Genomic DNA, 12,350 nt, shown 5'->3' with positions numbered 1-12,350 from the left:
AGTGTTCTTTTTTGTAATATTCCTGTCAAATTCATTGTTGTTGTTTTTTTGTATATATTCTTGTCAAATTCAGTGCTACTGTGACAAGGAAATTTCCCATACATGGGATTAATAAACAGTTTCTTATCTTATCTTATCTTATCTTATCTTATCTTATCTTATCTTATCTTATCATATCTTATCTTATCTTATCTCATCTTAATCCTCGGCTCTCCAGTGGGAATGTTAAGCTCCTTCTTCAGATTCTTCTTTATCTTTATTAACAGTCATCTATTACTGATCCTCCATCGTCAGTAATGTACTACAGTATTACAGTAATGTAATGAATGATCAGGCTATTGAATGCATTAGATTATGCTACAATATTGATTGTATTGTTAGCTGTCTGTGTTGGTCTCTGTGGATTTATTTTCAAACTGTAGCATCACAAACTACAACTAATATTGCAACATTAAACATAAAGATTGTTTTCTGACAGGTTTCAGTCTTTCTCTGGTGTTGCAGGTGCACCGTGGACAATGTGACATGGTTGGGCCTTTGAATGAATGACTGACTACAGCCAACACATCATCTAACTGGAGATCAGGGGTGTCACACTCATTTTAGTTCAGGGGCCACACAGCTCAATTTGGTCTCAATATGGGCCGGACCAGTAACAGAATAGCATAATAAGCTATAGAAATAACAATAACTCCAGATTCTTCCTTTGTTTTAGTGCAAATAAGTACATGCACTTCATGTTCCTTTGTTCTCATTTTTATCTTCCTCCCCTCCTCCTTTTCGCCTTCCTCCTTCTTCTTCTTCTTCTCCTCCTTCCCCATCTACTTCTCCTCATCATCATCTTCTTCTCCTTCTGTCCCCCATTCTCCCCCTTCTCCCCCCCCCCCCCCCCCTTCTTCTTCTTCCTTCTTTCTCATTTTATCTTCCTCCTCCTCCTCCTCCCTTTGTTCAATTCATTCTGGGGTCCAGATTGGACCCTCTGCTGTGTCGGTTTTGGCCCCCTGATGAAACAGCCTGCGTTTTAGGAAAACCTACTAAGCAGAGGAAACGAGCAAAGCCTAAATGCATCATAAATTATTAAATGGACATTTTTAAATGGTATTAAAACTCCTCTCCCTAATTAATGTCAGGGAAGATTATGAGTCAAAAGCAGCAACTGGAAGCACACAGCCGGCTGTCTGAAATAACTGCATTTTGTGCTAGCAGTTGTGTTTTGCATTGTCATCAGCCTGTAGGAAGGGTGTGTCTGCAGCGAGGCCAGTGTTAGCTTTACATTATTGATGCCCTCACTGTAACCTCTCAGGAGATATTCCTTGGAAGTCATCAGTTCTGCAGCAGCTAACGGTAATTTCTAAACAAGCCTGATCTCAAAACCCCATAACCCGAGGGCTGCCGATGGCTCCAGTTTTTTGCCAGATTACACACTCTTTACACACTGTAAATTTACAAAGCCTGCAAGACATCAGTGAGGGGAAAGTCTTCTCTTTTATAACTGTTGCGCACCAGCTGCATCAAGCTAGCCCGGGTTACAGTGGCTGACACTTCCATTTACCTTCACAGTAAATGCAGATACGAGGAGGAAACAGGAAAAGCAGCTAAGCAAAAGAGGGTGCTTGATGACAATGCAGCGGAGTCCAGACAAATGAAACATACTGAGACAGGTAAAACGTCAGCTTGAGGCCACCTTTTCAGTTTTTCTGCTAGGGTCCATTTGTAAGATTAACACCTGTAAACCTGGGCCTTGTGCAGACGTGCAGTAACAGCTGAACACAAACACTTGTAGTCATTGTGGGTGATGGTAAACACATTAAAACACACATTAAGACAGGAGAATATCTCACAGACGACTGTGCTGAAGCTCACGTCATGGATACATAAGCTTGCTGAGGAAAGAGGAAGAAGCTGGCCATTTTCAAGGGTTTTCATCAGCTGCTTGAGTTTGCTCACTCGTCACGGAGATACAACAGTGGTCATCTGTTTAACCCGTCTGATGAGAAAGATCACAAGACGCAGGGGGGAAGAGCTAAACAAAATTTTGCGTCTCCAAATGCGACCTTCTACTCTGACACACAGTGCTCTGGGAAAGATTTAAACACTTAATGTAGATTCTGACTACATATAAACTTCTTATGCTGTATGCAGTACCATCAGGGATGTGTCAGAATGCTTCCACATCCATTCTGCAGCAGGGCAACATTCCCTAATGTCCAGGCAGAGTAAAATCATTCATTCTGGGTGTGTTCACACGTGTACTTTAAGATGACCCCTCACGATTGCGGATTCCCAGGACGTTGATGCGAGATTTGAACGCAGGGCCGAAGTAATAAAGAGCTATCAGCAGCTACAGGAAGAACAAGGTGATTCCTGAGGCGCATGTGTGGGCCCCAGAGCTGTGATCTTAACATCATGGAGTCGATCTGAAATCACACGGAGAAACAGATCACTGAGACAGGTCAGCTTCTGTTTTAAAGACAAATCACATTTAGTTTTTTTCATTACTGCACTTTGAATGATGTAAACTAAAAACCCCAAAAATATTTCATTGTTTCGTGTGTCTGTTTCTTCCGCATTAAGACACACGTGACTCGAGGAGCTCTAAACACGCCTTGTGCTTTTATTTTGGAGCGTCCGGTGCCAGGCAGCTCCCTCACATCCCGTGTGACTTGACTTGACTCTTCTCTCCGAGCGTCTGAGACCAGCGGCGTGTTGGGTTGCAGGGGTGTCGCAGTTTGATTCAGGTCTATTTCGTAATTCATCGCCGAAGGAGGAAGTGCAGCCATGGCGCAGGGGATCAAAGAAAGATTCGAAAAGTTTCTCCATGAGAAGAATCTCATGACAGACCTCCTCGCCAAAGTCGAGGCCAAGACGGGAGTGAGCAGGACGTACATCGCTGTCGGTGAGTGTTGACAGGGAGAGGGATGGAAAAAGAGAAAAAAAAAACAAAAAAAACGGAAGGAGACCGCCTGCATCACAAAGGAACGGATCTATGTGAAGAGAGAGATGCATTTGCTTTCAATCACAATCGAAGAGTAGAAAACGAATTATTCTTATTTTTTAATCAGCTGTAATCCAGCTGTTTTGTATCATTTCGTTAATGTGTTAGAGAAAAAGAAAAAAAAAAAAAAAAAACGTGGCAAACATGTGGTGTGATTTCTTGCAGCTGTCATCGCTGTCATCGCTATCTACTTGGTGATCGGTTACGGAGCCTCCCTGCTGTGTAACCTCATCGGATTTATTTATCCAGCCTACATATCGTAAGTGTATTATTCTCAGAACGCTCCTGTGGAAGAGGAAGAGGGGGAGGAAGAGGAGGAGGAGGGGGAGGAGGGGCCTGGGCCGCGCCACTACCCAACACACAAACACACGCACACAGGAATAGGTCTTAGTGCATATGTGTAGCCTGCTGAAGCCTTACGCACGATTTAAAGGACCATACTTGAAATTTCTGTATTTTATTTTTGTTAAAAAAATCGATATCTAGCCTCTAAAAAGACATAATTCTTGCTGGCCAGTTCATTATTATTAAATTGAATAAGTTATAAAATCTAAAATGACATAGATTATAAAAAATGATCTTGAGCCATGATCTTACAAAGTGATGACTAAAGCAGAGGCCCCTGTACACTAACATGTGGGCCATTTTCATTTCACTAAATCCTCTGACACTTGATATCAGACAAACAGGATTATGGGTGTTGGTTGTTTTTTTTCACCGCAAAGCACACCTACGGCCAGGGAAAACATCATCCACATGTTTCCACAGGCTGCTAGTAAACTCAACTGAGCCTCGCGTGTGTGGGAAGTTTCCCTGTGATAACCTCGTGATCATTTCTGACGGACGGGACCGAGCATCAGATTTTGAACGCAGAGATTTAATTGGCTTGTCACGTGAAGTTATGAAAGATTATTCTGGAATGGTTTCACAATGCCTCCATGCAGACAGTGCTGTGTCACATGTCGGCCCGCCGCCGTCCTCATCCGTCCCTTTGGTTCTGCTTTGTTCTGGCCTCGAGGATGATACTTAGAGTTACAGTCAAATGATCAGTCTGGCAGGTTGAATTGAAGTTGCCGATGCACCAGTTGTCGTCTTTATGAAGTAGTAGTGACCTAAAGCAGTCAGTCTGATGGTATCAGGACCACAACCGCTCTTCTTCCTTCCTGTTCTTGTTGTCATGGTGATCAAGTTACATTAATGTTGTGTCAGTGACTTGATGGTGCATTAAAGCGGCTGCAAAGTGTGGTTTTATCGTCGTCAGGTATTTGTGACTAATACCATGTAAATGCATAAATAACTTGCCAGCCGTTGAAGCTTCACAGCTTAGTCACGCTGAGGTAGGTAATTTCCTACTGCTGTCCTCTATTGATTCATTACTAAAGGTGAACTAACACCCCCAACCTGCAGGGCTTTGTGTGAGAGGTGCCCAGGCTTGCCTTGACGTAGAGACGATCATGTGGATAATAACATCTAAAGCTAACAGCCATTATATTTGATCAGTGAACGACCACCAACGCTACGTCTGACAGCCAGAACCGGTTTTAAACTTGGCTCTTTTTCACTTCTGCGTTGGTTTTTGAATCGATCAACACGCTGATCAGCCGTGCTCAAAGTGAGCAGGGTTATTAAACACTAAAAGGACTTGAGCAGTGGTTACACCCAGGTCGTTACAGCGTCATCAGCACAGGGATATCAGCTCCGCTTGTTCCTATCATCTCCTTGATAAGTAGCGGGTCGGACCGATATGAACAGGGTTTATAGCATTGATTTAGTCTAATTGCCCCATGTCGGTTGAAAGAAAAGCTGTCACTATGTTACTGTTTATATTCATTTTAGAGAGTCTGGTGAAAGAAATGGATGTTATGACACTGCTTTTGAGTAGCTAAAATAATATATAGTTTAGACTAAGACAGACTGTATCCACAAGAGAAATTGCTTGGTCACAGTAGCTCAGTAGCACATAAAAGAAAACACTCTGGAATCCACTAGTAAAAGATTGGTGTAAGGTGTAACAGTAAAAATAAAAAAATATTGGTGATAATGGTAAGGTGTAATAACATGAATGCAGTTATCTTTTACAGGATGGAGAGTTATCTTGTGACTATATGAGCCAGTATTTAAACCCTAACCCCCCACCAGTCCTTTAGAACAGAAGTATCTACTTGGATGAGTGGAGAATCATCTCCAAGGAACTCTACCAGTCAAGTGGCTCTTGTTTCATCTTGTTGTTTTTGGAAAAGTGCAATATAAATAAATTTTGATTTGATTTGATTTGATATGTGACAATATGACAAGAAAAAACTGAGACAAGTCATCGACCAAACACTAGCGTCATGACATATGATTCAATATGCATCATGTCAAAATTTCGTGGGCACTTTAAGGGAAACGCAAACACTCATTTCAGAGTGGATTGTGAAGTATCTTAGTTTTCAGAGTTGCCTCTGCGCTTGGAAGCGATTACGAGTATGTCACACTGGTTTTGACTGATACCAGCGATGATCTGAAATGTAAAATTGAGATTAATTAAGATGACGTTAGTAACAATAGTAGCAGACGTGTGGAGGGTCACCTCTGAGAGCTCAGTATTTTAATGATCACCGTCCTTTTTGTGTCGTTACCAACAGCTTTGCATATGCCACCTGCAGACAGGTACGCCTGCAGGCACACTGTAGTGAAAGCCGAGGCCAGCCGTAACTTTGCCAAGCTTTTCAGGGGAGTGTTGAGACGATCTAGATTGTAGCTGAGCTGTTTGCCGGTGTCTGCAGAGAGGCCTCAGGGTGGATGTAAAGTCACGACAAAGACTAGGAAGACAGAAAGACAGAAAGTTCAACAGAGGACTAAGTGCTGGCCGTTTTTCCTCTACCGTTTCACACATCCCTCAGTGCTGCTTTCTGTTTGACAACAGGGCATGAAATGTAGTCAAATCCAACAGGAACAAGACGGCAGTGTCTGTTCCTGTAAGCCTATGGAACAATACGGCGTCTGTTTAAAAAAAGTAAACATATGAATTAAATAGTCATGTTATCTATGCTAAAGAGCTATAGTGCAATAAGCCTGATAGAAATAGAACGTATTAGAACATGTATTACATTTAAATTATGTTTATGTGCACAAATTAATAACGGGTGGCAGTCTATTATGTTATTCTCTCTTTGTTTTTCTTGACTCCACTAATATAGCTGACAGTGTAATGGATATGTGACTTTGTGTGCCTTTGTTGAAATGAATCAGCAGAAATAAAAGACACTTTATTGTCCAACTGAATTACATAATAAAACACCGGTTCGTACCATAAAACTGAGAGTTAATAACAACCACAATTTTGTTACGAGAGAAGGGACAGAAAAATGTCTCTCGGGTGCTGAGAATGTGTAACGCTAGAGACAGAGCATGAGTGCAGCAACCACAAATGGGCACTCTGGGCTAATTGCAGAGCTGAAAGGCCTGTTGTTACATTTCTGCTGTGCATTTCCACGTTGCCACATTGCGACACGGTGATGTATAGTATATTACAACTTGCGAGCACAGCGCTTGGCTACAATAATATTATATTTTGCGTGCTTTTGGTGATTGTGTTGGTCTAGTTTGGATCTAGTTTGGATCATCGATGCCGGATGTATGCAGAAACATGTGTTTGAATGAAGGAAAGCTAACATGTAATATGCCTCCGTTTGCACTTCTGAAACTGGAACTTCCAGATTTATTACACATAACTGTTGTGCTGTCGTAGGTGGGTGCAGGGATTTAAAGTCTTACCCCGCCAACTGAACACATAGAGGACAGTCACATAGTTGCAGTCAGTGCAGTTCAGCCTGTGAAAACAATTTTTACAATGTATTCTCTGGAGGAGCTTTGTCAACTCACCACAAGATATCAAGGTGTCACCAAAGATGAGAATCAGTTGATTATTGTTTGCAATGCTAAATCAGTGGGCTTCCCTGTCTTCAAACATTGCAGTGAACTTTAGATCAGGGCACTGAAATTCATGCTACTGTGGAAATTAAATCTGAATGGTTGTACAGCTTTAAGTAGATTTATCATTCAATTATTCATTTGCATTTTATTATACTCAAGTGTAACTGAATGTTTGCTTTTGAGAATCAGGTCGGAACATTTTGCATAGCTGTACAGATGGTAGTAAACGAATGACTGAATTTATGCAATAAACCAAACAAGCTGGTTTGTTGATGGTTGCAGCTTCGCATATCAGCTCATCGCGATCAGATAATTGTCTGTGATTCAGCACGCAAACGTTCATCAAGTGAGCATGATTCCTCACCGGGTTTCTGTTTTTACACATGCACTGCATTCCTGGCCATTCCTAGGCATTACCTAGGGGAGCTAGGGTTCACAAACAAGTGCTACCCCCAACGCCTGGACAGTAGTGTGCATTCAGATGCAGAGGAACAGGTATGTGTGATAAAATATTGCACTAGTCTTCACCATACACAAAGAGTAAGGAGGAAGCGGGCAGAAGCTGGAAACTTGTTTGATGAGAAAAACAGTGGGTCAGAGACAGTGATATGTCCGTCTCTCGGTGGGACCCAAAGCCACACTTAAAGGAGGGTGGGGTCGTTCAGCAGCTGAATGTGCAGCTGCTATGAAAGACTTTGTGTAGATGTCATTGTGTGAGTATAGATGTACAGATGACTGAAGTAGCTTGTTGGAAAGAGCCAACAGCTCAAATCCTTAATTTGGTATTCAAAACGGTGACATACTGCTGTTTGCAGTCCACGTTGGAGGAAGTCGGATTGGTGTTAAGGTGAAACTGAAGCAGAGAGATGTAATGCATAATATGTACAGCTATAGATAGATGTTATATTTCTCGATTCATAATAGTATCATGAATAACAGAGAGGGGAGGTGGATGATGGATCAAGTGGATGGATGAAAGGGGTCGTAGGGAACGGATGAGTGGGGAGATGGATGATGCTCTTCAGATATGAAGGAACCAAGGGAATGAGACTCAGGGGCACATCTCTGGGAGCTTTGGTTCCTTGTCCCCCTGGTTCCTGTAATGAAAGAGGGAAAAGGCAGAGAGAAAAGAGCGAGGGTGGGGAGAGTGGGGTTGGAGAACTGAGACAAACAGAGAGAGGTAGGGACTTCCCACTGGCTATATGTTTGCAGGTTATGGTAACATATGGTAACCCTTCAGTTTGGCACACTGTATATGTGGCTACAAATGAAAATGGAACTGTGCTTGTCTAAGATGAAAGCAGCCTTTGGATTTCTACAAGGGTATATTTAAATGCTCTGTAAACACTGCAGAGGATAAGTAGCTCAATAACTAGCTGCTGGGCACCGACTCTGTTTTGTCAACCGGTAGAAGGTCTTATATTGAGAAGGTAAACTGACTACACAAACAGAGTGCCTATATTTTCTCTGTTTGCCATAGATGAAGAGGGGAGCAACCGTAGCGAGGAGATTGAGTATCCTACAGCAACTAGGAGTATGGGCCAGAAACAAGAGTAACCATGGTTCCTCTGGCAGTAAACAAGCATGAAGTACAATCAAGGAAGCCTCCAGGAAATGTTTCTGATGCTCCACCTTAAAAAACAAACGGGTCATTCAGAGGAAGGCTTACAGTCTGCAAAATAAAGGGACTGGCCGCAAGAACTAAAACAGATATGGCTTCCCCTTATTGGAGAATGCTGAAAGAAAAGAAGGGTCTTGGGTTGTTGACTGTAGGCCTATATCGTGTCATCTGTTAGCAGAGTTTGTGCAATTACTCTCACTGCCAGAAGGGGGAGACAAATGTTCCGCACTGTATCTTTAAATCTGAATCTGAAAATAGAGAATAGTTTTAATTTTTTTTAAAAAAAGAACCACATAATGGATCAGATAACATATTAAACTAATGACTAACATGCTGTGTTTCTCTCTCTCCCTCAGGATTAAGGCCATTGAAAGCGCTACCAAAGACGATGATACTAAATGGCTGACCTACTGGGTGGTGTATGGAGTCTTCAGTGTGGCCGAGTTTTTTGCTGACATCTTCCTCTCCTGGTTCCCATTCTACTATATTGGAAAGGTAATCCAGCCGCACTCTGGGCTTGTTTTCTGTATCAGTGAGCAAGAATGGTAAATGTGTTCAAATATTGATTTATACCAAATAAAAAGACTCAATCAGAAGTGAGTATCCTCACCTTCGATGTCTGACATGGTGAGGGAGCAGCTGTGAGTTTGGAGCACGCTGCACGGATGTTAAAGAACACCTGAGTGCTGAGAGCTCTGTCAGCAGGTGCTCCAGCAGCCGGTAATGCACTGTGTTTGCTTTAAGGGATGTGCAGTGTATGAGATAATCTTCATCCAAACAGAGGACTGACAGGCAGGGAGCGGTAGATAGAGAGAGTCTGCTCTGTGTCGACACTAATATCATTTTGTCTTGCCATTAACTCCTGTCATACAGTAAAATATAGATTCTGATGTGGTCAACTTTTATAATGTGCAGCCACGTGCTCTGTAGGCTACTGTACACCACATGCTGGTAGTTTTACCAGACTGTGTCCTGTTTTATGAGAGAGCTCTTGTCTTCTTTCTCAGTGTGCCTTCTTGGTGTGGTGCATGGCTCCGACCCCCTCCAACGGATCAGTCCAGATTTATAACCGCATCATTCGACCGTTTTTCCTGAAGAATGAAGCCAAGATTGACGACGTGGTGAAGAACCTCACGGACAAGGCGTCAGAGGCTGCTGACAAGATCAAGGATGAGGGTGAGGACGTCATCATGTTTGTATGGTGTTCACAGTAAACAGAGTATGACCTATATACCTAGTACTACACTGTACACATGTTGTACAGTATCAGACAATATACAATAGAATCTGTATTAGAGTTTACATTAATAGCAAAAGAGAAAAACAATAGGTTTGTAATAGTAAACATAATTATTAAGGCTAATAAATAAAAAGTACTAAGAAAGTATTAAAACGCTGAAAACATTATCTATATAAATTTATATAATTTATATCTTATATATGCCATAGACTGTATAAAGGACAGTTCATCTAAAGTGAAACCAAAGCAAGCAGAGTTCCTGCTGGTGACTGGCTGCAGTATAGGTCATAACCTCCTCCATGTTAGTGGATGGGGCCATTTTAGGTAGTTAATATAATACTGATGCATGTTCAAGTGTCCACTATTCTGATAAGTTTTGTTTTAGTTAGTTGTCACATAACAAAACAGCTATAGAAACAGGATGTGACATCATGAAGTTGCCATGACAACTGTGAAGCGGGTTCATAGGACCATGAGAGTTGGAATAAATAATAAATAAGTACAGTGTATGATCCAACATTTTTTTGTAACTGGTGGAGGTAGAGCAGAGCGCAGTATTAATTAAATGAAAACACGAGTGAGTCTGGAGGAAGTCCATATTTATATACAGTCTATGGTACATGCACATCAGACCTATTGACCCATTTTAATGACTTAAATATAGCTTTACAGTAACATTATGATTTACTCTGTGTCTCAGCTCCATGCCCAAAATAGGACCAAAGTGTTTTGTGATCGATATAGAAGGTTTAATAAACCACGTTGTTAATAACGTTATCAGTTGAATGGTTGAAACAAACTGGCCTTCTGTCCAGTCAGGTCTATTTTACTAATGGTGTGGTATTCACTAGAGGGAGCTAAAGCCCAAAAGTGTTAAGTCTGGCTCTCTTATCACATAAGATAACAGCTGAGCTGCCATGTCATAATGTTCTGATAGGATTAGAATGAACCACTTCCTCCCTCTTTATTCTTTCCTCTAAATGTTTTAACAGTTGTTTGTGTAACCCTTATGAATCATTATCTATCAGTTTGTCTGTTTGTTCACACAGGAAACGTTTAAAACATTCAAAAGCCAACATGAGTAGTTATCAATACTCAGGCCTGTCTAATGCTAGAGATATACAGTGGAACTAATCTGCGTCTATTGGTCATGCTCAGTCTTGCCAAAGAGAAATATAGACAAATAGCTAAAACATCTCTGAAATATTATAAGCAAAACGATCATTTGAAGTGGTGCTGCTGGCAAACATTCACTCGTTTTGATCTATATTTTTGGTCCTGCTCCTGACAGATATATCTGGTAGTTATACACCTTGACTGCAGGAAAAAAACAGGCCTCAGATAACACATATAGCAGCATTTATGCTGCAGAGTCTGCATTGCAGTTGTAGTAAATGATTTGTGTTAATGTGTGTTAACTTGAATCTAGTGATAGCCCGAGTATATATATTTTACAAACATGAATTTTTGTTTAATTCATTACTTTTTGCCACTTCTACTTGCATGTTTCTTTTGTTTTGTTTAGAGCGAGGTCTTGTGTTAGAGAAAGTCATCATTTCCTGCATAGATATAAAAAAACAAAAACCTTCCAGTGGCTGTAAGGGGGTCATGCCCCTTTGCTGGCAGGTGCTTGAGGTCAAACATCTGCAGGAAGTGTTGGCTTTGATTGACAGCAGCTTTACACTGAAGAAGACATGTGTTGTACTCTTGATAACCAACGTGGCACCTTGTTTGTTATTTGTTCACAGCCAAGAGAGCCACAGCAAACATCATGTTTGAGGAGAAGAAGAGCTCCTAAGAACGAGGCCTTGCGCACAGCGTCCACTCTGGATCCAACCCTGTTACAGAAGAAATGTGGCCTTGAAAACGTGTGTTCAGTACATAAACGTAACCACCCTCCCAGCTGTATTAGTGTTACACATGCATCCATTAAAGTCGTTCCACGTGTCAGTTTACTTATTTAACTTGTGGAGGGCTCTCAAGAAATCTGGTCTGGGTTTGCTTTATGAAATAAATAAAAATAAACTCACTGAAGTCCTCGAATGTGGATTCTTTCGGTTTGTCTCAATAGAAAAATGGAAAAACGTCAAACTACATGCGAAAAGGTAAATAAATAGTAGCATGTCCACTCATTTTCGTTAGACCTTCTGAACAGGTTGATACACTTCTCCATCCACAGAAGAAACACAGAAGGGTTAGGCTGCTTCCAGGCTTTTACAGCAGGACTGTAAAAAACATGCAGACTGTGTTTATTTAGGAGGAGGCCTTCTGCACATAAGCAGTTCCATTGCAGAACAGGTGCACAGCAGTGGTGTGATGGGCGTGTAACAAAATTAAATTATCTCCAAGGCGAGTCCTTGTATTTTTACCTGAATTTACAATATTTATGAATACCAGCATACAACCTGTGTGTTGTGCAGATGCACAAGTATAAACTACATAAGCATTACCCATGCAGGACATGCATATAGAGGTCCTGCCAGTGTTGTGTTTAGTTTGTTTCCCAGGTTTGGAACATGTTGATCTGAAAACTTATTTTGAAATTTAATTTAGTTTATAGAAACCTTGTGCAGAAC

At 41.4% G+C, this 12,350-nt stretch overlaps 1 protein-coding gene across 1 annotated transcript; it reads left to right on the top strand.

Annotated features, from left to right (window-relative positions):
* Positions 1–2,677: 2,677 nt before the first annotated feature.
* reep5 (receptor accessory protein 5) lies at positions 2,678–11,811 on the top strand. Its single transcript, XM_084572906.1, has 5 exons — positions 2,678–2,896; positions 3,161–3,254; positions 8,891–9,029; positions 9,542–9,710; positions 11,523–11,811. Exons 1-5 carry the CDS (start codon positions 2,779–2,781, stop codon positions 11,570–11,572), a joined length of 570 nt encoding a protein of 189 aa, XP_084429032.1. The 5' UTR covers positions 2,678–2,778; the 3' UTR covers positions 11,573–11,811.
* The last annotated feature ends 539 nt before the right edge of the window (positions 11,812–12,350 follow it).

Source organism: Chelon labrosus (genome assembly GCF_963514085.1).
Source record: "Chelon labrosus genome assembly, chromosome: 22".
NCBI classification, from domain to species: Eukaryota; Metazoa; Chordata; class Actinopteri; order Mugiliformes; family Mugilidae; genus Chelon; species Chelon labrosus.
This window is presented reverse-complemented; position numbering and strand designations above follow the sequence as displayed.

Excerpts from the sequence above, each read along its gene's own strand:
- reep5 (XM_084572906.1), top strand. The coding sequence starts at position 2,779 with ATGGCGCAGGGGATCAAAGAAAGATTCGAAAAGTTTCTCCATGAGAAG. Across the intron at positions 2,897-3,160 it reads CAGGACGTACATCGCTGTCG|CTGTCATCGCTGTCATCGCT; the intron begins GTGAGTGTTGAC and ends GATTTCTTGCAG. Across the intron at positions 9,030-9,541 it reads CATTCTACTATATTGGAAAG|TGTGCCTTCTTGGTGTGGTG; the intron begins GTAATCCAGCCG and ends CTTCTTTCTCAG.